The sequence below is a fragment of the Amborella trichopoda genome, chromosome 5 (assembly GCF_054954075.1).
Source record: "Amborella trichopoda isolate Santa Cruz 75 chromosome 5, AtrichopodaSantaCruz75HAP2 v2.0, whole genome shotgun sequence".
In the NCBI taxonomy this organism is placed as follows: domain Eukaryota; kingdom Viridiplantae; phylum Streptophyta; class Magnoliopsida; order Amborellales; family Amborellaceae; genus Amborella; species Amborella trichopoda.
The window spans coordinates 37,792,624-37,819,631 of NC_142340.1; the positions used below are offsets into that span (position 1 = coordinate 37,792,624).

The window sequence follows — 27,008 nt, forward strand, 5'->3', positions numbered from 1 at the left end:
TGGGTAGGCAAAGTGGAGATGTGCAACTGGAATTTTATGTGATCGTCGCCTACCAATGAAGCTGAGGGCAAGTTTTATAGGATAGCTGTGACACCAGCTTTGCTCTTTGGGGCAGAATGTTGAGCAGACAAAAATCACTATACCCATAGAATGAGTGTAGCGGGGATGAGGGTGTTGAGATGGCTGAGTGGCTAGACATGAAGGGATAGAATTCAAAATGAATCCATTTGAGAGAATTTAGGTGTGACACCAATAGGCGATAAGATGAGAGGGAGTAGACTTGGGTAGCTGGCCATGTGTGACGCCGACCAAGTACAAGGCCTGTTAAGAAGTGCGAGTTAGGTCAAGTAGAAGGACTGAAAGGAAAAAGGGATAGGCCCAAAAGGACGTGGTTGGAAGTAGTTTGAAAAGAAATGGGGACTTATGGCCTCACTGGGGTATGACTTTTAATAGAGCAGAATGATGGACCGGGATTTGTGTAGCCGACCCCGATTAATTGGAAAAAGGCTATGATGATGATGATGATGATGTATTTTATTCATAGATTGGAAGGTTCAGAGACAAATGTGGAATGAAAATGATTCCTAATGTATCTTATATATGAAATATTCAAATCATGAACAAATATAGATGCGTTTGTTTGTAATGGAACCAATCTCCCCATGGCCAATTGATTCTTATCATCATCATCGGATCCTTATCCCAACTATTTGGGATTGGCTATTGATAGTTATTGAGTATAAAATAGATGGGCTTCTCTTTTTGTATGAGCAGACCGTTGTCTACGCTACAAAAGACACCATATGCTATCTCATGTAGTTTTTAAATTTGATTTTGATTTCATTATAGTTCAAAATAGGACTGTCTATGTAATATAGTCCTATTGGAATGTAAAAGACTTCATCAGTTATATTTTAAAACAAGGCAACCTATCCTACCACTATTAGAAACAAGATCCGAGCCAGCCCTAGCACCATTAGTTATCTCATTAATGCTCCAACAGCCAAGTTATACTTGCCTTTCTTACATGCAAAAGACATTAGAATCATACATGTTGAGTACTTCTTTAACTCCAAATGCTTGCATATGAAAGTTGATTTGTGTTTCAAATACTTCAGTGCTGTGTTCATCAGGTTATTATTTGGGGCACCTATAACCATGAGAAGAAATGTTCTCCAACCGGGTTTCCAAATAGCTGAAATCAAAATCTCTAAATCTTTGAGGTGAGATTTTTGTGCATCTATAACCATCAATACTTTCATTTTAGGTAATTAGGACCCAGAAAAATTGGGATTGAGATTCTATGAAGGTGGAGGCAAGATTCCATATTGATTGAATCACAGTTTCCTACACCTAAGAATTGAGATAGTTGATGTTGTGGATTTTGAATTAGAAAAAAAGAAATAATTAATGAAATCAGGAATCAACAAATATGGAATCAAGGTTCGGTAGAGGTTGAAATTTCCGTAAATGTTGGGATCGAGATTCAAAAAAGTTCTAAATCATGATTCTTAAAATAAGGAATCGAGATTCTTGACTTTAGGGAAGCGGGTTCCATGATGATTCCTCGTCGGAATCGCCGAATCGGAATCTTTAAGTGGAATCATGACCTGGGCAGATTCCAGTAACCATGAGTCAACCCTTTCTTAAGCTGAACCAATGTGGAACTGATTCTCCCCTCTACTCCATCACGAAAACATTATTAAGACCAAAGTGGCTATCAAACCATTGGATGGCCAATTTTATTCACTATGTTTCTAATGATCACTCATGAAGAGGGAACCTAGAATTGGGATCTGTCTTATTTTTAAGTATTCGAAACATTTTATTCTCATGGTCTACAAGTTCAATGTTGAAACAAGCTGTCCTATTCTACTCACTAGTCCTTGTGTTGTAGATCCCGTTGTTTAAATTGGGGAAGCTGATTTTGATCTCATTGGAGTGCCTTAAACAAATTCAACTTGATTGACTAAATTAAAATGTATTATTATGTTTGGTTATGCACCACTAACATTCAATTTACTCCTACTTTAGTCAAGTTTTTTTTCACCTTTGGTTCATTCTTGAAGATGTCCACAACTTGTCAAATTAGTACTTGAATGGTTTGGTGGTGCTATAGCTCGTGTAGCATGTTGTGTAATTCTTTCATTATTCTCGTGCAAAATTTATGAATTGAATTGGCTGTACTGTTGAACAGGGGTTATGGTTACGCCTTCTAAAGCTTGGGGCAACTGATGATCCTCTATCATCATTTGAATATGGCACAATTCTTGGTGAGAACGTATTTTGCTTATCTGAGGTTTCTTTGATTGGCTTTTGTGGATTTTATGCGACAATCAATCTTTTTTTGTAGTTTAACATGGGGCTTGTTTTAGACATTTGAGCTCACTAGTGTTGCTTTGGCAGCTTTGATTGAATCTGATGCGGAAGGAATTGGTGGCAGTGGGTTCGTTGAATGTATCAGAGAACACATGCACTCGGTGTGTATTTATGACATTGCACAAATTGCGGATGACACATTAATATCTTCATTATATTAATAGGTTAGTAATGGTGGCTTTGTTTCGTTCTCAGGGGTGGCTCTGTCGATTAACCGAGGAACAGTTTATTGCGGTAAAGGAATTGGTAAGTGTAGTTTGGCTATAGCATTTGATCTCTTTAACTGTCTACAATCTTAGGTTGCCATTTTGTAGTTGTGCTTTGGGGTGAAATCTGCTTGTGATGTTCAATTAACAATTTTATCTACGTAACTAGTCATCTGTTGACTGGACGACTAGTGCTTTCTGAACTGGTGTTTAAATTAATCAATTTTGTTTAGCTCTTGCATGGCTATTTTTGAAGTATTTTTTCTGTTTGGGTGTTTTGCGATAATTGGGGAATCTCATTTGGTTGTTATTGTCCTTCTGTTCTATTGCATAGCTGAAAACAGCGATTAGTCGTGCTACCTCTCGGAATGACTTGTCAACCATTCGAGATGCATTAGAAGTATCTGCTGAAATATACAAGAAAGACTCTAATAATGTTGCAGACTATGTCCAACGCCATCTTTTCGGTCTTTCAATTTGGGATGAATTGCGGTATGTGCTCATATTAGTTTTGGGTTGTTTATTTTATTGCTTATTATATATTTTTCATATTCTACTAATGGTTTCCTAATTCCTGTATTAATGGACAATTTTGGCTTTTAATGAAGATTGCTTCTAACCTTCCATTATTAATTCTATCAGCTTTTTCTGCATGCTAGTGAATTATATGATATTAAAGTCGTAGCTGTTACATCTGAAAGTTGTGGCCCTATGGGATTCCTGGCGTATACATTCAAAAATTTCATTTTCTTTTATGAACAACTGGGTAATTCTAATCATAATTGCCAAATACAATATAAATTTAAAAATAAAACCCTATTGCAATCTAGGATCTCACACCTACTACCTTAAACATCAAATTTAGTGATAAAGAATGAAATTTAAATACCGTGACTCACATGAAATTTTACTGGCTATAGCTCTAGGTGATGTCTAAAACTCGTAGCCCTGAGCATTTTGAGCACAATCCATAAGGATTTCTATGTGGGGGTTATCCCTCGATGAGGTTGGAGTTGTGACCGGGGTGTTTGGCCAAGGGATTGGATGTGAACCTTGTGTGTGATGGTTGGTCGGAGAGGACAAGGGCCAAAATTCTCACCATTGCCATCACATGGTATGTACACTAGATAGCCGTCCGGAAAGCGAACATTTGGATTGGGGTGTGTATGCACATGTGCTAGAAGGGTCCTGGACTTGTCTTCAGGGAAGGATTTGTAATCCATTGACTAGTATTGTGTCTCCTTCATTTATTGGCTGATTTTAATAGTACAATCATAAATCTCGACGAAGGGCTATGGGGTCATGGGAACTATTGGATTCAGTTTCTAGAAAGGATGGAGTCCTCAGTATATTCATTACATTCTTGACTCTATATATCCAATTCCTGTCAATTCTTCCTACATATGTTTAATTATGTTTTAATTATATTTTAGATAATTCAATTTTAGACTTCTCTGGATATTTTATTTTGTCGAAGAATGATTTTTAAATAGGGAAAAATCGATTTTCTGGATTTATTTTAATAAGAGAGAAAAATAAAATATTTAGTGGCTTTATAAAATTCATTTTAATTTCTTAAAATTTTATTTAAGGTGTTGGAAGCCCAATGGGCTTCATGGGGCCCACCACTAGGGGGATGTGGGGTCCACATGGCCACCCATAGGGTGGGAAGTCTCACCTCTGTTTTTTTTTTTCCCTATTTTTGAGGATTGTGCAATAAACCATCTTCTTGATTGGAAATTTTTTGAAAAGTGTTGTGTAGAGATTTTGATTGATTTCAAATACGAAAGTGTAAGCGAATAATTGAAATTGATTTACACAAAGATAGTATTATCTCTACCTAATATTTGATGGGAATAGTGTGATGGATACTGGGGGATAATGGTTCCACCTGATTCATTTTAATCATGATGACTGATCTAAAGAATGAATGGATGAGATCGCTTCACCTCACAGATCTCCTTGATCAAAAGTTAAGATTGAGTCTCATATTAATGACAAAACCCTACCCTAAAAACCCTATTCTTTATGTTATAGGTACTATCTACGGGGGCCTTATTCTCTACACATTAACTTAGTCTCTCTCTCTCTCTTTGGCCCTTAGGGTTGGCACACCGCTCTCTATTCTCTCTGTCTTTAAGTTAGATTTTAGGACTTTGAGAAACCCTAGGGTGGCACGCCCAGGCCACAACAGTGGCACGACGTAGCTGATCTGTGTTGACTTGTGCTCATGTCTTGAGTGTTGGTCTAGCCCTATCCCATATCATGTTCGCTGGTGGTTCTGCATAGGCTTCCCAAGTTACGAGATGTGTTTGGACCTAGATCCCGTGCGCCATTGATGGAAGAGACCCGGTCTGGGGTGTGCAAAGTCCTTGGGGAAACCTGAGGCTAGGTATGAGGTATGTTCTTTATTTCGTGTTTTCTTCATTCTATTGCAAGTCTTATGTAATTTTCAGATTTATGTTATGAATGAGTTTTTGTTTTGATGGCAAGCAAGTCAGAATCCTTGGCATTCTTGTGGTTTTATTTGGTTCATATATTGGATATGGACACTTGTAAGTGATTCGGGTGTTAATATAAAAGAAAAAGAAAGAAAATTTTAAACCTGTATTCACTTGCCTAGGTCACATAGTCCTACTTTCAGCAACTTACTAAACTGTTTCTATGATTACCTCTGTAGGACATAGCACAATCCAGTTGCATGCTATTGACATTGAGATCCCATACCTGATTACCGAACCAACCGGGCACTCATCCTTAGGTCCTGCTTGAGTCGTCCAATATGGGAATCACCTAGGCAATACCTTCTAACTTGGAACTGGGTCCAAGAGCATATACTGGAGAGCTAGCATTTCTTTTCAACCCTTTTTTTAAACCTCGGGGCATGGCACAAGGTGGTACCACCCTTAAATAAACTGAGCTAGGCTTGCGCTCTCTTAGACTCCCTAGGCAGGGGGTACCACGCTAGGATTAGTCTAGGTGTTGGCATACCACCCGTGAGAGAGAGAGAGAGAGAGAGAGAGAGAGAGAGAGAGAGAGAGAGAGAGACTAGGAACTGAACTGTGGTGAATTAGGTGGTGGGCCCCCTTTATATAGGCCTCATGTCCTGGGGTGTGCCGACGTCCATTGGGACTCAACTCCAACCCAAGGAAAATCCTAGGGGCTTTTGTAAGCAAACTCGGCTTGTGGCAAAGCGAAGTCCCATTGTCTTTTCATGCCTCCCGTTATGCTTTGAAATAGGTTACCAAGGGTTCAGTTAATCACTTTAGTTTGACCATGAACATGTGGATGATAAGCCCTGCTGAACTGTAGCTTGGTACCCATTGTGTTTTAAGTTTCCCAAAAGTGGTTAGAAACTTGGTATCCCCATCTAATGTAATTGTTTTGGGAAACCCATGAAATCTCACCACCTCACAGATATTTAAGTTGGCCACATGAGTTGCATCTAGAGTCTTCTTGCAAGCAACGAAGTGGGCCATCTTTGAAAACCTATCAACCACAACAAGTATAGAGTCCATACCTCAGTGAGTTACAGAAGGCTGAACATGGAGTCCATGCTAACATCTTCCCATGGTGCATTGGGAAAGGGAAAGGGAAGTGGAGAATGTAAACATGTGTTTTGCCCCATTCCAACTTGACACACTCTGCACCTCTCGACATGCCTAGCCACTTCTAGCCTAAGTTTGGGCCAACTATATTTAGACTCCATCAATGTAATGGTTTTATCTGCCCAAAGTGTCCCCTACGGCCCCTACAATGTGGCTCTGAAATAAGGACCTAAGGAACCAATAGGAATGCATAATTGATTTTCTTTGGTGTGAAACCCATCCTGTGCTCCATAATCTCTTTCAACTCCACTTTGGCATGCACCCAAATGTGATGACTCTAATTTGTTTTTTAAAAGAATAAAAAACAAAATATTTACATACTGTTGCTTCGAGCTTATGCTTTGTCTGGTGAAGACATTCCTTGAAGGGTTGAGTGATGTCTTCATAGTTCTCAAAGATCACAAGGTGCTGAATGAAGTGATGGTTTTGAGTGATGGTTCATAGTGTTGTTAATACATCATAAGGACCATTGTTTTTTTTATCTGCATGTTTTCAGAACAAAAGATTGATAGATTAATAGGAAAAATGTGCATGTGGTGATGTAGCATTCATGTTGGTGATGTGTCACAAGGTGGCACATGCTCTTAATAAAATAGTAAAAATAAAAGAGACATAAGTTACATGTGTCACTTGGAAAAAGGCTCTCTCACTTTAAAAAAAAGGGCACTCCATCATCCCCAATCATGGGGTCCTCTCTCTCTTTCTCTCACTTTCTCTCTTTGTAAGTACCCCTCTCTCTCTCTCTCCTCAATGAATTTTTATTTTATTCTCATGATATTAGTATTATGATAATATTTTCATGCTCTCTCTCTCTCCTCAATGAATTTTTATTTTATTCTCATGATATTAGTATTGGAATTTTCATGATGATTATCTCATTATTCTCATGATATTAGTATTATGATAGTATTTTAATGATGATTATCTCATTATTCTCATGTATTAGTATTAGAATTATCATAATGATTATCTCATTATTCTCATGATATTAGTATTAGAATTATCATGATGATGATCTCATTTTCTCATGATATTAGTATTATGGTGTTAATAAAATAATATTTTCATAATGAGCCTCATTATTTTCATAAGAATAATAATAATTGTCACATCCCAGGTTTTATAATACTAGAATTCCTGAGATGTGACAGTCAAAACAAAACAAATTTGAAAATTTCGACATATATTGTACCAAAACAAATTCCATTCAGGAACTTTTACAAAGTCTATTCACAACTTATAATTCACATGAAAATTTATGCATATATACAATTTTGATAAAACAAAAGTTACAAAGGCGAACTTTTCCATCACTACATACTTCTTCCAAACTACTCCTGCTGTACATACGAACAATGCGACTGCAATTTCTCTGAAACACATTTCACAATAGCTTGATGAGTTTGGCTACTCAATAAGTGACTGTCATTATCCTTAAAAAAATCATGGTTGTAAATATTTTATAAAAAAATGCATATTAAAAACAATATGAGAAAGCGCATGCATGGAGAACAGTTTCACATTCAGAAACACACAATTTAACATAATTCAGAAGATTTGAATGCATATTGAACCAGTATGAGCAAGTGCATATATAAATCCTCTAACAGAAATGCTCAACTTAACATGATTCAAGAGATCTCTCAAAGTACCCTACCGCCGTCCCAAGTAGGTCATCTATATACCCACCAGCGTTCTGGTTGAGTCCATATAAGTCCATTTAATTCGTACCGACGTACCGGATAGATCCACTTATACCTTACCGGCGTACCGGGTGAGTCCACTTATTCTCTATCAGTCCACTTATTCCCTGTAACTGATGCTCTGGGTAGATTATTATTCTATAACTTATGCTGCATAAGAGTCCTTCCATGATTGCTCTAGTTGCACGGAATCTTAGCATCGTAAAAAGTTTGATATAGAGTGTATTCTTATTCAGATTTCCTAGGAATCCGAAACTTATTATTCTGATACCAAACTAACTCCTGAAGTAGAAGTCCTACCCATCGGATAAGTCAAATCCTGATGTGTAGAACCTCTACCATCACAACCAGGAGAGAGACACCATCAACGAGTGAATCCGTTGCATAGTGCCTCACACATGTGCACAACCTCAATGCGCTTTGGGTCTTTTGATAGGCATTGACCTTGCAAGACATGGCCCTCTCATTTGCCTTTCTGGCGAGAGAGAACACTACCAAAGGGTCCCAATGAGTAGTGTCTCACTTAAGTTTTCGGTGTGCGACTTCCCAAACACACATACTCCTAACTCTCATCCTATCATAGAGTGTTAGGATAAATCATAGTTGCCGACACAAATATCTTATCATATCATAACAGAAGCATGCTTCCATGTGTACATATCTTATCAGAAAAATGTTACCATGCATCGATCATATAAAAAAAGCATGTCGCAATGCACACATATCTTTCCAGAAGCATGTTACCATGCACACATATCTTATTAGAAGCATGTTACCATGCACACATATCTTACCATGAACATATTCCACATGTACTCACAAAAAACATCAACATGTCTTTATTATACATATAGTCACGTGGGACATTATCATGTCAATAGCGTGTCATATATCAATGTATTAGACATTACTAATTATTAGGAGACAATAATGTCATGAATTCAAATGAAGCAATTTATACCAACCACTTTCACTGACATTTTTGGAATATAACAAGATAAGCGGTCTATTCTCAATTAAAAGATTTTTTATGGAAGTCTAGAGTCAAATTTCAACTATCTAAAATTTTTAGCAATAGACGGAAATATTACAAATTCCTTTAATCATGGAGATACAAATTTTAAATAATCATGTTACAGAAACGCGTAAAACTTATAGCGTACAGACCCAAAGTTTTTAAATAACCGTTTTTCAGGAAAGTAAGGCCATCTGCACATGGCACTTAGAATATCCAAAATTCTTGCTGAAGATATTACAATTAAATACAGAAATACGTAAAACTTACAGTATTGGCAATATTACAATTAAATATAGAACTATTAGTTTTTCAAATGATGATTTTATAGGAAAATGAAGTCACCTATATGTCACTCTGAGATAGATATGTTACTATCGTTGCCGGAGTAGAACTAGAATAAAGGGTGTTTAGCTAAAGGTAGAAGGGAGAGACCGAATGAGTTTCTATAGGGAAAGGAGCATAAAAATATGTTCATATAAGAGAGAAAGAAAACTATTATAAGTCTCTTAATTATTTTAAGAACTCTATCATATGAGAACATACTATAACATGTGATGACATCTTATTGTAACATGTAATATAAAAATTAAATATCATAATAAATACTATAATAACATTAAATAATGCATATAAGATATGTGTATAATAATATGCATATAAACCATATGCAAATGAAAAAAATCAAGACGCATACGTAGAAAAAACCATTCATAACATTACAAATTAGCTAGTTGAATTTCATAATTCAAAATTAAATACATAACTTTTAACTGAATAAATCATGTGTAGTACTTTAAAATTGATACACATAATATTGTATGCTAATTATGAAAATACACATAATATTAAAAATGCTTATTTAAAAATACTTATTTAATAAGACTATCCTCATTATAAGAATGATGAGAGTATTATTCTTATGAAAATAATGAGTCTCATTATGAAAATATTATTTTATGAACATTAAAATACTAATATCATAAGAATAATGAGATAATCATCATGAAAATTCTAATACTAATATCATGAGAATAATGAGATAATCATCATGAAAATATTATCATAATACTAATATCATGAGAATAAAATGAAAATTAGTTGCTAAGAGAGAGAGAGAGGTACTTACAAAGAGAGAGAATGAGAGAGAGAGAGAGAGAGAGAGAGAGAGAGAGAGAGAGAGAAGACCCCATGATTGGGGATGATGGGCTTTTGAGTGTTTTTTTTTTTAAAGTGAGAGAGTGCCTTTTTCCATGTGACACATGTAACTTATGTGTCCTTTATTTTTATTATTTTATTAAGTGCATTTGCCACCTTGTGACTCATCACCAACATGAATGCCACATCATCACATGTTCATTTTTCCTATTAATTTATCAATCTTTGGGTGTGAAAACGTGTAGATAAAAAAAAGAATAGGCCTTATGGTGTATTAACAACACTGAACCATCACTCAAAATCATTTTATGTAAGTATATTGTTGTTGTCATTATTATTATTATTCCTATTTTTATTTTTAAAATTAGGGTCATCACTCCAAATCTCTCCAAAATCTTCATGATCAACATACAAGTCACGCAGACACTCCAACCTTTTCATCATTGCTGCCATAGTGGTCAAAAGTGACGCTCTCAATTGAAGGTATCTGCGACTTTCTTCTGACTCGTAGCGTTGTGAGTGATCGTGAAGGTAAACTCTTGCAATTCAACTTATGCTGCCCATTAATATACTTTTGTGCTGGACAATGTGATCTAGCAAAGTATATACAATTAAAATTTTCTTTTTTCTTTCTTTTATTCATACCGGCTAGAACATTTGTGGATCTCCAAACATACATAATTAATTTACAGAAATAGATACTCATACAAATCTAAGATGTTCATCTACATGCCATTACAAATCATACATTCAAAGAAAATACAATACATGAGATTGAATCAAGAAATAAGAAACCATTAGAATACCAAATTACCTTGCCAAGGGTTACCTCCACGAACTTGATACACCCACTCCGAGTTTTCTCTACAGATGGTGCATGGGGTCGAGGTCCTCAACCTTATCTCACAATATGGGAAGCCTGGAAAACTCTAATCTTCATGGGGACCAATGTTCAAAAAGGCGGAGGTAGCCAAGGCCCTTGACTGTCTAGGTGGGTGCCCAGATACCTGGGTGGCCCTAAGGGAAAGGATTTGGAGTGGGGGCGATATGTTGTTTTATGTGTGTGTGTGTGTGTTTATTATGTATGTGCATGCGCTCATATGTGGGTGCTTGAGGACTTGCCTGAAATTCTTAAAGATCATCGTCTTTTTTCTTTTGGATCTGCATTTATGCGAGAGAGGTCACGATCACTTGGAGGTTATGTTGAGAGAGAGAGAGAGAGAGAGAGAGAGAGAGAGAGAGAGAGAGAGAGAGAGAGTCAGTGAGTGAGAGGGACCTCGCATTGAACACTTGGAGGTTATCTTCTTCTTACATGTAGAGTGGGAGCATATGGGTCCAAGTATATCTTTGTGCGTCTTTGAGAGAGAGGTTGTGCATTGAACACTTGGGAGTCCTTCTTCTTCTTCTTCTTCTTCTTCTCCTTCTTCTCATATGTATAAAGAGCACATGGACCTGAGAGAGAGAGAGAGAGAGAGAGAGAGAGAGAGAGAGAGAGAGAGAGAGAGAGAGAGAGAGAGAGAGAGAGATGGGCAATACCGAATCTCATTTTTGTTCGGTTGGATTTGAATATCTTTTTCTTTTTCTTTAAGAGATGACACTAACTGAGCAGTTGATGCCCGCCTATAGCCCTCCTAGGCGCCAGTCTTAGGCATGCTGGCCGTCTAGCTGGTTTGTCGGCCAGGCCACCTGGGTGGCCGGGTGGCCGTCTTTTTCTTCACTGATGATAGCACAATACCAAGAGATGGGAAGCTTCTTTTCTTTCTCTAGGGTTTTTCCAGAATATGGGGCTTGCCCGCTCTTCCTTTTTCATGGGGCGTGGCACCCCCTTCTAACCTTAATCTTAGAGAAAAAGAGAGATTAGATGAGAGAGAGAGTGAGAGTGACATTCCAGTCTAGGAAGAAGAGAGAGAGAGATCTTGGATAGGGAGATCTAGTTGTATCTACACAATATTTATGGCACAAGATAGGGTTTGTCATTTTAGTGAGTCCTAATTTTGACCATCGATTTTGGAGACCCGTGGGATGAAGAGATCTTAGCTACCCATTCTTACATCAACCATCATGAATATGGGAATGTACTAGAAGCATTTTCCCTCAATTTCCTAAACCCTATCCCATCAAATATTGAATTATAGAAAGTAAAATAATGCAAAATATTGATTTCAATCAATGCACAAACCTTCCTTTTTGAAATCAATCAAGCTTAATTACATAAATATTCCATAATTTCAATCCCTTCTAGTAGACTTGCTTAGCAAGTCAAATAGTGAAAGAAAGGAGGCGGTGGGGGGTGCCTCCCATGTGGGTCCCAAGTGGGCACCATACCCCACCTAAATGGACTTTATTTGGTGGGCTCCCATCACACATGGGCACCCATACCTAATAGATAATTTGGAAATTAATAAAACACTTTGTAGAGTCCATTCATCATCTTCAAAACCTTTTTCTAACTAATTGGGATCGGCTAAATGAATGGTCCCCCATACTTTTTCTCACCACTTCCAACCATGTCTTTTTGTGCCTACTCTTTGCCCTATTTGATCCTTCTACTTGAACCAACTTGCACCTCCTAACATGTTTACTTGGTCTCTGCCAAACATGGCCAACCCACGGTCTACTTCAGCGCATCTTATCGCCTATATTGGTGCCACACCTAAATTCTTCTGAATATATTCATTTCAAATTCTATCCCTTCTTGTCTTATCACTCATCTATCTCAACATCCTCATCTCAACTGCACTCAATCTATAGGTATGTTGTTCTTGACTCCCAACATTCTAGCCCATGAGCAAAATTGGTCTCACAACTGTCTTATAGATTTTGCCCTTCAACTTCATCTGTATGTGGTGATCATATAAAAGATTAGTTGCACACCAGTTCGCCCCCCTAGCTCTAATTCTATGTGCGACATCTTCTTCGATCTCTCCATTTTCCTAGATTATCTACCCAAACTGTCAAAAGTGCGCTCTTTATGATATTTATTGGCCTTCAATCTGAACTACTTCCTTGTATTGAACATGCATTTCATATACTCTATATCAGTCTGGTTAATTTCAAAACCTTTAGATTCTAGAGCATCCTTGCAAAGTTCTAACATTGTGTTGACACTGTTTTGGATGTCATCGATCAAAACTGTCATCTGTGAACATGTACCACAACACCTGATCTTCTAAGTGCTTGATTATATCGTCGATAACTAAGAAAGGTAAGGGCTCAATGTTGACCCCTGATGTAGACGTATTGCCACTGAAAACTGACTCGTCTCTCTACTAGTTATTCGTATATTAGTTAGCGCTCCGTCGTACATATCTCTCACTATGTCGATGCTAGTGTCTGAAGACTCATTTCTTTTCCAACACCCACCAAATCAAATCTCGAGGTACTCTATCATGAGCTTTCTCCGGATCAATTAAGACCATGTTGAGGTCTTTTGCCTTTGTGCTAAACTTCTCAATCAGTTAACCTCCCTAGCATAAAACCAAATTTTCTGATAAACTCATTTTATGCCTTAGTCATTGGTCAACCACTCATATGCTTGATCCGTTGATAGTTTGCACAATTCTGTATATCTTTTTTGCTTTTGTAAATAGGTACCACAATACGTTTCCTCCATTTGTTTGACACTTTTTTTGTTTTCAACGCCTTCTTGAACAACTTGGTGAGCTAGTCAACGCTAGTCTCCTCATGCACTTCCAAACCGCTATCGGAATGCCATCTGGTAAGCTTTTCCTATCTTTATCCTCTTCAAAGCTTCTCTCACTTCTGATATTCTAATCCTACAAATGTATATATGACATCGGCTCTCATTTAGTAATTTTTGAAAGTAAATTCTGACTTCTTCATCTTTCTCCAAGACCCTTTGATCCTCCCTAGTAATGCATTCACTCTTAACCTATTTAATACTTTTTTATTTTTGCTAATTTGAGGACATCTATTTCACCTTTTCTTGTTCGTTGTTTACTGCATAGATTATCATGGCTTAAGTTTGGCCTTTATTTACTTTTTGTTCAGCATTTTTTTTAGCATTTCTATATTTTTCTATATTTTGATCATTTCTATTATATTGCCAAGTTTTATGACACTAATGGCCTTTCTGAACCTCGTCACTTAATTTTATTTTCTCTCTAAAAGAATAAAATCGAGAAAATTCAATTTTAGCTATTTTGAAATTCCTTTTTGCCAAAGTAAAATATTTAGAGGAGCTGTAATAGTTCATTTTAATATTCTAAAATTGAAATAAAACATATTTTAACATATTAAAATGAATTTGATGCACTCCATCTATTCATGAAACCGTGTACTACTACTATCATCTTCTCAAACTGATCCAATATAACTCATAACCCACAGCCCATTGCTGGGGTTCATGATTGGTCCTTCACAGTTAGCCAATAAATGAAGCGTACGCGATCCTAGTCCATGGATTTCAGGTTCCTCTATGAGGACAAGTCCAAGTCCCATTTGGCACACTATCTCATAGGACCTTCCAAACGATCCAGTGTTACAGGGGGATATCTCTTCCGCACATGCATACGAGACGCCTTAAAGGGTTGCTTCCCGGATGGTTATCTAGTATACATGTTGTGTGATGGATATTATAAGGATTTTGGCCGTTGTTCTCTCCATCTAGCCATCACACACAAGGGTCACACCCAGTTTTCGGGCGAACCATCCTGGACATCTCTCTGACCTTATTATGGGATGACCCTACACCTTTATTAGTTGTGGCGTATGCCTTGGATTAAGGGTTTTAGACGTCAACCCCAGCCTAATCTGTCGAAACTTAAGTGGATCACGACACTACCAATGCCACACACTCCATCTTGACCACGCTCCCATTGGAGCTATTATATCACTATATGAACATTTTTAGTACATGCTCTCATCAGGCCTTTAAAAAGGCACATAACACCAACAAGTGCCTCATGATCTGAAAATAAAAGAAACTCCTGCTGAATAAGATAATGAAGTAGTGTCTTCAAGCTTGAATGATCGCATAAAATTCTACGTCATATGTGGAATATTGTCAGTGTGTATCATTGAGTTTCTCGCTGAAATATGCTAGGTCTGCCCTCCTCGCTCAAAACGACCTCAATAACAACATGCGAGGCATCACACTCTTGCTCAAACATCTTATCAAAGTCTGGCAATGCTAACACAGGTGCCTCATTCATAGCCTGTTTAACCCTCTCAAAGCTTTTTTTTTCTTTGGTGGTTTGCTTGAAAGAACCCTTCAAACAATCAGTGAATGGTGCTATGATAGTGCTGAATTCTCGAATGAACTGTAGATAAAACGTGGCCAGCCCATGGAAACTATGCACATCATGGACTGATGTAGGGTTTGGCCATTCTCTTAGTGCTGCCGCCTTTCTCTCATCCACCTTGTCTTAGCAGAAACTATGAAACCCAAGAAAATCAAACGGCTGGTCATGAATGCACAGTTCTTCAAATTTGCATTCAGTTTCTCCCCTCGTAATAGCTCCACCGTGAGCCTCAGATTGTCCATATGCTGCTCTTCACTAGTGCTGTATATGAGGATATCATCAAGTATACCACCTCAAACTTTCTATATACGGCTTAAGGACTTGATTCACGAGCCTCAATAAAGGTGGTAGTTGCATTTGATAACCCACCCGAATGGTGTAGCGAGCCACTCATACAATCCTTCTCACATCTTAAATGTTGTCAGGCATTCATTATCCAGCATAATTCTGATTTGATGGTAACAACTTCTCCAGTGTATTTTACAGAAAATCATAGTCCCCACCAACGTTTCCAACATATCATCCAGGTGTTGTATCCAAAAGTGGTATTTTATGGTAATTTTATTACCTTTTGTCCTCACACATGTGCTAGGATCATCTTTCTTGGGCATCAACAGCTGGCACTGTGCATGGGCTCCTACTCTACCTAAAAAAACCCATATGCTGCAATTTTTGAAACTTGCCTTTGTAACTCCTCTTGCTCCTTAGGGAGACAAGAGATTAGTGCTGTCCTCTTCTGATTTTGCAGTACTTTAATTGTTAGAGGGACATAGGATCACTTGAACTCGATCCTTGACAAAGGAGTAAGTGTTATTTCCCAAAAAAAGACAAAGGAGTAAGTGTTTCTGAAACAATCATGAGTGGTACGACTGTCATACTGCCATGGTCTCCCCAACTACAAATGGCAGGCTCCATAAACACTATATCATTTCCCTATATTTCATCTTTGTATATGTTTCCAATTAAAAAAGGTAGATCCATATTAGCGCTCTGTCTCGACCTGTTCTTGCTGCCATAGGTTCACAGAAATCACTATCCCTAGGCATAGAATTAACCAAATCTAGCTGAAATTAGCAAGTTCTAGGCTGATTTGGCAAAACTTAGTTTAAAATTAACGAACCCTAGACTTGGTTTTATATTCCTAGCTTCATTGTTGAAGAAAACTTGAGCTCTGATACCAATTGATGTAGGAACATAGAGAAAAAGGGGAAAACAAGTTCAATAAACCCCATTAAAACTGGATAGATTTGAGTGGATCTATCTTTCCTTGCAGACCCCAAAGCCCTAGATATGGCTTTTTATCTTTTGGTGATTTGTTCTAGAAGAATCTATAAAAATTTCTAAAAAATTTCCAATTTTTTTTTTTTAAAACATTCTCAATCTTTTTTACATAGTTTGGGGTCATATAAATTTATTAATGAGCGAAATTAGGATCCTGTGGAGATGAAAGGGTAATGGAGCACTCCACTTGGCTAGGCGTATAATTTAAAGCCACTTTCTTAGGATGATGCAAAAAAACCATGGCCCACATTATGTGGCAGGGGCCCATGATTGGCTTGTCAAAGTCAATCCAATACATGGCTTTAGACTCTTATGTTACAATGAATTACAGGTACACCTCAGAGGACATGCACCCTTGTGGATGCAGGTATCCTCTCTTGGCAAATATGCATTTCTTTTTTAAGTGGACCAACAATGAGTGGCTTCCCATTTGCGATTGTCTATACATGTACCATGAGAAGGTTCAGTGTCAGGTATTTGGCTTAGGTCCTCTAAAAACCTAACACTCTCATACAATTCCATATCTCTCATTTACTCGAGCTCATCACTCTTAGGTTTCTCGACGTCCTGGCCATTGCATTGTCTTGAGGTATAAAACTATCCGATCCTGATTAGAAGCAAACCTCAACTCTCCTGATAGAATGCCTCTCAGTCTCAAGCCTCACGTGACAGGGTTTGTGATGCTTGGTCCCAGTTTGCCTAGATCCTTGAGTTAGATTGCTCTCACTCACTCCCACTATAACCATAATCTATTATTTTTGGGGTCAAGGCCTTGAAAGACTATAACTCGTAAGATAAACAATGTCGAAGCATGACTCTTTGCAGGAGCAATAAAGAAATATAACTGAACTACATCTCAAGATACCTAAACCGCCAATCGCATGATTGCTAAATTTCCCATTTTTGGTCTTTTGCAATGCATCGATCCCTTCTCCCACTGCAACTATTGGATCCCTTGTCCATCGATTTCTCATTAATTTGTTTTGAGAAACTCTATTCTTCAATTGTATGAATGGAACAACTTCTGAACTAGTTAAATTCATTTCTTGTTCCTATTGTTGTCATTCTTTTTGCATTTCTTGTTACAGCTTCTGGGAAGGATACTTCGAGAGCCTAATGGAACATTCTTCCAACAAGTACGTATACCCCTATTTTTTGGATCAATCTATTGTGCATGTGTTCAGCTCCATGTATGAATTTATGCATGCCCACATGTGTGCATGCATGCATGCATATTTGTATGGTTGTGTGATATTTACATTAGCAAACACATCAGAATATCAGACTCACAAGCATAGATACACATGCTTGTATGTACGTACCTCTACATATATGTTGGTGTATATGCATGTATGTATATATATGTTTTTATAAATGCATGCTTACTGATTTACTTGCGTGTGCATAATTATGTGCCTATACATAGTTCATGTGTATGATTGTACACAATCATGATCTAAATGCATGCAGATATGCGCTAGTGCTGTATGATATCTGTGTTGCTTGATATGTATGCTTTGTAAGATCATATGTCTAGACAGATACCATTTTCTCATTTATTTTACATGTTTACACCAATTCCGTTATAACTTATTGTCAGAGTGCACCTGTGATCTGACTGTGAGGGCAGTAATAATATCTGGAATGTTGACGTAGCTTTGTAAATGTTCTATTCAATTGCGGTTCTATCTTTATTTGCTCCAACACTTACAGAATTCTTACAGAGATTTGATTCTAAGGTTGTCACAAGTTTCCATGTACCACCCTAAATTGGTTCTATCCTTTTTATGTGCTTTTTGTTACTTGGTTGCCTTGAGGAACTAAATCAAACTTTATGGTTATAAGAACTCGTCACAGTTCATACTTTAAAGGGCTAGAGAAGAAAGAAAATTTGGCTCCATGTCTCTTCATTTATTTTGATGACTTCTGATCTAAATTTTATTAGAGTTCGAAAATTTCATTTAATCTAAGATATTCCCTTTTTGGGTTTTGCATGTATTGTGTATATATAATAATAATAATAATAATAATAATAATAATAATAATAATAATAATGACAATGATAATGATAGTGATAGTGATAGTGATAGTGATAGTGATAGTGATAGTGAATAATAACAATAACAATAATAGTTTTTCTGCATCCACTGCATTATGTTGTTGGTTCTCTGTTATCTATTTTCCCTTCTTCTCCTAAATTGCTTCCACAGGTTATCGAATTATGCAACGCTTGTTACTGGACAACTCATTATACTGGCATCTCATATGGTGGAGTTCTTACTCATATTTTATTGCTGTTGTTCATATCCAGCTTCTTGTCATGGTAGCTAAATTTTTTGTATGTGATATAGTCTGGCTTAGGTCTTCCAGATCCTGATGCGTGGTACATGATAGAGTCTATTGCTGAGAAAAACAACATTGGATACAAACAGCTTGTAAGTTGTCAATTCCTTTTCTTGGAACAGAACATTCATCAGCAAAATATGACAATGAACTATTTTCTTAAAGTTAATGCATTATTAATTTTGAATGTTTGACGCTTGTTTTTTTTTTTTTTTTTCTGTCTAGAAAATGTTTAGGAAAATTCTATATTGAAACTATCCAGTGGCGCATTTTTTGAAGCCACTCGTGCATTTGAAGCTCTTTTCTTGCAAGTGTAACTTGGAAGCACCAAAACTAGATTCCTGGGAGCCAATTCTTCTCCTTGGGCAACATGTGCTAGCTTGAAATCCAGTTGCATAATGTGTTCCTGTTTTGCATATTGTGATTGTTTAGCTGTTGACCTTCGTGCTTGCAGTTTTGTGCCTTCAAATTGGTAATTCTGTACTTTGGAACCATGAATGCATAATTGTGAATTTTCTTCACTTGCATAGCAGAAATAAACTTTCCGGTGGTATCATCTCAAAGCTACTATCCCTAATTTATTTCGCCTATGCTTTCATCTGACAATGCACAGATTTTTCTATATTACTTAACATACAGGTGTTGTACACATTCGTGACTGATTCAGGTACTAGATACTCCTATGATATTTTTAAATACTAACTGGCATAATTGGAGAAATTGTATTATGTCTTTTTGAAACTCCATATCATGTGATATGTCTATGCGTCATGTATGGGAGGCGTACATTTATTTTCATACGCGCTATATATGTACTTTTGTGTTTGATAGGATACTCGTATTTATATTCATGTCTTGGATTTTGAGAAATGGGAATCATGTACTCTATATCTATTCCAGTATCATTATCCATATCAGGGCATCTTAGCTTTCATCACGCACACCAGATATACATGTACTTCCATATTTATACTTGAGCCTCCTTGCATTTTTTTTGTATATGTATGTAAGCATACGGATTTACATTGGGTAATTTGTGTTGACTAGTGTTCTCGGCCCAGTCGACTCGGACTATGTCGAGTTACACGGAATCGTCTCCTTGCAAAGCCAAGTACTAGGGTAATACTTAGAGTTATATAAAATAAAAAAATATAAAACATGTTAAATTGTAAATGTATCTATATTTTATATGTAATTTTAATTTTTTGATAATGATCTTTGAGTGTCTCTAGTCGACTTGGACTAGGTCGAGTTACTCGGAATCGTTTTCTTGCCAAGCCAAGTACTAGGATAATACTCAGAGTTATATAAAATAAAAGAATATAAAAACATGTTAAATTGTAAATGTATCAATATTTTATATGTAGTTTTAATGTTTCTGATAATGATCTGTGAGTGTCTCTTGTCATATGCCCTTTTGTTTAGTTTCTTATTTTTTTTCCGATTTTTTTGAAAAGTCTCTAGCTATTAATTATTTTTTCTAAATCCATATATTATATAATTTTTCCATATTATGTGGAAGTTTTATGTTATTTTTAGTTTAGTTTATTTTTAATACGTTTTAAATATTTTTTTAATCTGTACTTTTTATTTTTCAGGGGTTTCTTTTTGCCCCGTACCCTGCTTGGGTGAGTCACTCCGACTCGCCTGAGTTACTCAGCTCGGGCAAGGCCATGGTCCCACCTCAAGCTGAGTTCCAAAACATCGTTGTTAATGTTTAGGTCTCAATACATTTGCTTGTGCTTGTGCTTTTTTCTTGAACTTGCAGCTTACTATGGGTGTTACGGTGATGAATTAACGAAGTGAGTGAGTTGCTAATGCTTCTTCTGTTACTCTGATCCAGATAAAACTCAGAGGATTGTTATCTCATATCCAGCAATTAAGGACTGGATATTGGGGAACCTATGGCAGAAAAGCCCAAACTGTTATTTCTCATGGAATGCTGTCTCCCCACTCAAAAGATGCTCCAAATGAAAGCCAGCAGCCTGCCGAGGCATCCGCTGTTGGGCGGAGTTGGGTGCAGAGCATGTTTAGCAGAGAAACAGCTTCACGTACTAACTCGTTCAGTCGAGTGCGTCGTTGGACTTCTGAAAGTGGTGCTTTGGGTAAAACCTTAATTCTCTCCATAGGCTCTCTACACTTGGTTTCCCTACAATTTCCCTTTGTCTTTGTTGCAACTTTATATTTACAATGCTGATGATGTGTCTCAGCGTCAAATGACAATGTAAAAGGTACTGCTTCACCTAAGAAGCTGGATATTCCTGCAGCTGGACAAAAGAAAACCCAATCGGGTGTGCGAATACTTAGAGGCCACAAAGGTGCTATTACTGCTCTCCATTGTGTAACGAGAAGGGAGGTATGGGATCTGGTGGGCGACCGTGAGGATGCAGGATTTTTCATCAGCGGCAGTACTGATTGCACGGTATTCTCATGAGCTGCAGAGCTAATTTTTTTTTTTGTTGATTTTATCTTTTGGAGTATATCTGTTTGGCCTTCCATGAATTGTATAATAGTGAATAGACCTGGTCAAATTTCCTCTGCATAACTTTCACTAGAATGTAGTTCCCTAGATATGGGTTTGCTTTTGCAATTTGTCTTCCAAGTTCCTAGTTTAGAATGTAGATGCATGTGAAGCGTTATTTATAACAATCCTTTACCTCTTATCACGTGTGAGGTTCCCAATGTGCTAGTTGTATGAGCTATGATCATGAAAATTATTGTAAAAATTCATGTCATTTCAGCATGTGGCACCAATTTGACTTTTAAGTTTTGAAAACATTCTCATTGCCAGTTCTATGTCTAAGCCTGATGATACATTGGTTTCTGAGGTTTATGCGAAAACACTGTTTTTGCTCTTTAAGTTGGAAATATTTCAAATGCACATGTGATATTATATAACATGCTCACTCATTTTCTCCATTTTAATGCTTGTAACACAAGCCAATCTTTATCTTATAACATGCTCAACTCAATTTCTCCATGTTAGTTCTTGTAACACAAGTCGATCTTTATAAAAAATTGCTTGAAACATAGATAGTTGATAGTTTTGTTTATTTAATATGGATTAGTTGTTCCTCCGTTCAGCCGATGTTTGTCCTCATGTAAAGGGCTCTTAAGTGTTTCTAGGAGTCCCTTTTCTGCACAAAAGTGATCACTAACACTCAAAAGTTTTAAAAAACGGTCTGCCTGGCGCCTAGACGCCCGCCTAGACTCAGGCGGCCCTATATGGGCACCTGGGCGGGTGCCCAGGCGGGCTAGGCGGGCGCGTGAGGTTCTGGGCGCCCACCTAGGCGTTGGGCGCCAGGCAGGCCGCCTAGGGCTGCCTAGCGTTTTTTGAAACCTTGCTAACACTAAAAAGAATCAAATAAGCATAGTATTGTTCGCTGTTTCTGCAATATATTGATCTTGTAAATATTTCATAATTGGTTCTCCATTGGTAGCATATGCTTTTGCCAAAACTGTCTCTTGGCCTATGTATTTGATTCATTTGTCTTAATACATTTGCTATTGATTTAAAAAAAAAAAGGATCACCATTTTGGTTAGTTAGTTTCTATGATTTGAGCCTATCCAATTGTGTGCATATTTTTCTGAGGTACCAAATTGATTCAAAGTGATAGAGAATGGTTGGAAATGTTCTTTTTGGATTTTTTGAGAATTCTTGAATTTTCTGTTAAAAAAAATTGAGGATTTTGAAATTGTTTGGGAAAAGTGACCATTGAGGACAGCAACAGGTGGGCCATTTGGCACAAGTGTCGAATGGGTGCCATGCAGCCACCATTTAGTTGCCACATCACCACATGTGGGTGACATGTGGATGATTCGGCAGCCATACGGTGGTGTGCTTCTACAGTATTGTTTGGAAGGAAAACTTATTTGTAATAAGTTTAATGTGTTTTATGCACATGGGTGATTTTTGGCAGATGTGTGGCTTGCCATGTGGGATCTAGATATTTCCCTTGATTTGTGGCCTATTTGTCTAATTCAAACCTAGAACTAAGAGCTTCTCTTTATGTGAAACTTTGATTGGACAAATGGATGTTTACATTGTGTTACTACACACAAATGTCTTTTGGCAACACGTGTGTATGACACGACATGTGTGAGGCTAGCTGTAGTGGACATACTCGAGGGGTTTATATATATCTTTGGTAGTAAACTGGGTAATTGAGCTCTATAATCGGCTTCCCATGATTTTAGATCAATGTGCACATATTTGGTTCTGTCTATGTAATTTGGAGATTTAGTTTCATTGAGTTTGTAGTCTTAAGTGTTTGTATTAACTCATTGGAATAAGTGGCACTGTGTTGTAATTTTTTCAATCTCCAGATTGTTGTTTTGTGTGGGAGTTGTGTTGGGACAAAGTGAGGTATGTAAAAGTTGTTTTTGAATGTACATAATTTTCATTATGTGTGAAAATTTTAAATGATGTATCCTCGGACTTGGTTTAGTACATGGTTTTAATACACTCAACGCGATGGACTTGGGGGAGGAGAGAAGGCGTCTAGGCCTTATATTATATAATTATATACGGAGACATGGGTGGTGAAGTAATGAACTATAGATGAGTTGGGGATGGGGCTGGATATTAAAAAAGAAAAAGGGGTCGCATAGTGCGGTAAGCTCAGGGTCCGGGAGCGTGAGATGGGAGAACAGAAAGTCCTGGGTTGGGGGTTCTAATGGGTTGCGGGTATAAGAGTTTGGACAGGAGGGGTATATGGCCTAGGAACTGGTGTTTCCAAATACGGGCGTGGCCAAGGAGTCTTGAGGGGGAATCGTTTTCTACACGGCTTGTTCCTATGAGGCTTGCTCTGCTGGGGACCACGTTGCCCCTTTTCCCTGGGGGTCTGAAGGTCCTAGAGGGTTTCGGAGAGGAAGTGGTGGAAAAAGATTGAAACTCGGTGAGGTTGGGTTTAAACAACATACTTGTTTGGTAAAATGGGTAAGGTTGAATGTTCTGGACGATTTGAATTTGGCCTGAGACACATGTACCTATGTGGGGATGAGGAGTACGTTTAAGGACAGGCGGTTCCTTCCTCCTCCTTCTGGGCAATGGGATGTTTGTCCTTCCATTAGGAGAGGCCTTTTGGGAGCTAGAGGGGTCAACAGTTGCACAATATGAGGGCTACGTGGAAAAGGATTAGGTACGGAAGGTGGATCAAGGGTTGGATCTGATTGGATGTGGTCTAGGGGTTGATGGGGATGAATGGGTGGCTGTGCATGATGGGGTTTTGGGATCAAGGAGGCCATGGAATGTGATGCTTAGGTTACCCCCCTGCCTAGAAGAATATTGAGGGGAAGTGTGGGGCTAGAACCTGCTCTAACCAATCATGCATTTAAGGGACTGTCATGGGTATTAATGTCTACTTTGACAATGTCAACAGGTTGTGGGGCTTCTTTAAGGAGGATTAGCTGGTCTCTGCAATAGCGCTGGCATGTGGAGGCCATTCCACACCACGTAACTGAAGTGTGCACAGAAGTTGGTTTGGAGTTTCTGCGGATCATGGTTTTTGGGCTAATCCAACATTGTGCTCCAGGCATTTGTTCTCTTATAACTACTGTGCACTATGGTCCTGGGGATCATTGTTTTGGGGGTACTCCAACATAGTGCTTCAGGCGTTTTTTCTCTTTTTCCTAATGTGCAATATGGTCCTTCCTCTACGATGGTCATGTCCTCTATAATATATGTTTCTGTGATCCCCATCCTTTTGTCCATGGCTGCCCTCATTATACTTGCTTGATCACGGGACTACTATCTCTATATTGTATACGAAACCCCTGGAATGCAGTGAGACTGATAATGGACTCGCGAGGGGAAGAGAGGATTCGGCCTGCAGCTCGTTTGAATCCCGAAAGACTTCCAATGGATGATCAAGAAGTTCCCACAACAAGCTCCAATTTTGATATTAGAGATGGACAGGGATGCCTTTTGTTGTATTCCAGATTTGCTCTCTTTTCATTGCCCCCATAGATTCCAACCACTTTTTGTGCTCTGCCTGACCACCTTTTGTAGGAGAGATTTTGGGAGATTATGGCTCTACAACTTGCCATTGGGGAAGGAAAGGTTAATAGGATATTACCTTGGTATAGAGCCTTACAATGTTTGAGGTCTGATTTGAGTGAAAGCTTCGACTACTGTCAAAGACCTCCAATGTCATTTATTTGGTCGTGGAATTGGGCCACCAGGCAAGTTTTTAGGATAGTCTTGCATTCTTCCAGTTCTGGACTCTGGGATGGCCAGATCCGAATACGGGGAATGCCATTTTTAACTAAGTATCCTTGGCTATGGGGGTTCTAGGGCAATAGATTACAAGCTTGGTTTGAGGTGTGTGCTTTGGTGCTGAAAGGCTGTTCAAAATAATTCTAGGAAGTGTTCTATTATGGCCTCGAAGGATTTCTGAGTTTCTTCATCAATTCGGGGGTTCAAAGATGCCTTATTGAGAGTTACAGCTTTGGCATAGGAGTGGGGGACTCAGCGAGGTCTGAGAAGGCTGAACCCTGATCAGCTGGTAGTTATTGCGATAAATAGGTGGCAGTTGGGCAGGAAATAGTTTGAGTTTAATGTGTAGAGGGTCCCTTTATTATTTGTTGCTGGTTTTTGTGATCTCTAGTTCGATTGGACACAAAATTTCAATTGTAGCCCTTTTTTTGGGGCTAAGTTTCCTTTCAATGATTCCCCATATCTACTAGAATGCTCCACGATTACCTCATTACCTATTCATGTGCTAAATATGGTTGTTGCTTCATCTCCATTGCAGAACAACATTCTAGTCTTTTTATTGAATATATCTATCTGATGATGCAGAGGAGGGGCCCATAAATGAGAGCAAGGAAGATGAAGCTGAGACTGGGAGCAACTCAACTTATGGGATCTTTGATAAGCTGGTCATGGGCATAGAAACAATGAGGGCTTCACCTGCAGCACCACCACATGCCTTAGATCTCTATCCCTCTTATGTGGTATATATATCTTCAACAATTATTCTCCAAAATGAAATCTGTCTCTGATTCAGCCCTTCCATGAACCTTACTCATAACTCTTGGGGCCCTTGGTAAACCAGCTCAATAGCTCTCCTAACCATATATGTACCCCTTGTAGCCTCTAGACATAAGTTTATGTCCTAGATTTACCCTAATTGTAACTCTAGAGTATATCTCGTTATAATCTTATACCACTGGACTTCCTAAATTTCAGCAAGGTGGTGCTACCCTAAAATCCTTGAACTAAACTCTAATTATTGCCCTTATCACACCAAACCCTTTCCCATGGACCTACCTAAGTCCCACCCTTTTTAGGCCTTCTATAATTCACTCCTGCTCAATCTAGGAGACCTCAAGACTTCCCTAAGACATGTATATATCTGTCATTAGAGGAGGATGAGTAGCACCTTTCAAGAGAAGTTTCTTAAGTAGTTTTCTAGAATTTACATGATTTGGTAAAACTAACCTTTGGTTGTTGGTATTGGGAGTGGGATTAGCAGCAATTTAGGCATTGGAAACGGGTTAGCAAAAAAGACTGGAAGATCTCTATGGTTGATAGCATCATTTGTGCAATGCATATTCTAGGGATCTCTATACCGACCTTTGGGGAATCTTGATCCCAACCTTTTTAGGGATCTCGCTCCTAACTTTATGGGATCATGTAAGAAATTGAGACTACGTTGTTTAATTTTATAATTTCCACTGAGAACTAGATGTAAAGGGTATAATCTTAAGAAATAGAACTATTTTAAGACTACACTGTTTGGTTTTTGTGAAAATAAATGATGTAAAGGTTGAGTAGCTCCCAGCCTTTTGGGATCTTCATCCCTAACAGTGGGATCTAGATCTCAAATTTGAAAATCGAGATCCCGCAAAAAGGAAGGGAGTGGTTATGTGGAAGTCAAGGTATTAAATAGAAAAAATTTTATTTTTCTTTTATCCAATGCACGTGAATTCCATTTACATAAGTCACTATTTACTGCTTTAAATCAAAATTAATACCCTAGATACAACCTAATTTCTCTACTTTCATGGTCAAAGCAAATGAAAAAACATCTAGGAGCAATAAACA

The 27,008-nt window shown here is 37.9% G+C and overlaps 1 protein-coding gene across 4 annotated transcripts in view; it reads left to right on the forward strand.

The window, feature by feature from the left end:
* The window catches only part of SCD1 (stomatal cytokinesis defective / SCD1 protein (SCD1)), a 104,287-nt gene that overhangs the window by 35,376 nt on the left and 41,903 nt on the right, over window positions 1-27,008 (forward strand). The window contains exons 15-24 of one of the 4 annotated variants that reach the window (XR_016055400.1): window positions 2,198-2,273; window positions 2,407-2,480; window positions 2,575-2,625; window positions 2,920-3,077; window positions 10,438-10,600; window positions 17,703-17,750; window positions 18,825-18,882; window positions 18,966-19,049; window positions 20,801-21,062; window positions 21,168-21,379. Coding sequence is in view for 2 of the 4 variants with exons in the window: in XM_088866532.1 (XP_088722658.1) it covers window positions 2,198-2,273; window positions 2,407-2,480; window positions 2,575-2,625; window positions 2,920-3,077; window positions 17,703-17,750; window positions 18,825-18,882; window positions 18,966-19,049; window positions 20,801-21,062; window positions 21,168-21,379; window positions 25,761-25,775 (1,038 nt within the window). In the remaining 2 variants the exon portion in view is untranslated. Of the gene's footprint in view, window positions 1-2,197; window positions 2,274-2,406; window positions 2,481-2,574; window positions 2,626-2,919; window positions 3,078-4,874; window positions 4,985-10,437; window positions 10,601-17,702; window positions 17,751-18,824; window positions 18,883-18,965; window positions 19,050-20,800; window positions 21,063-21,167; window positions 21,380-25,760; window positions 25,916-27,008 lie in introns of those variants that run through there. The other 3 variants (XR_016055401.1, XM_088866532.1, XM_006837710.4) reach the window with 3 other exon arrangements.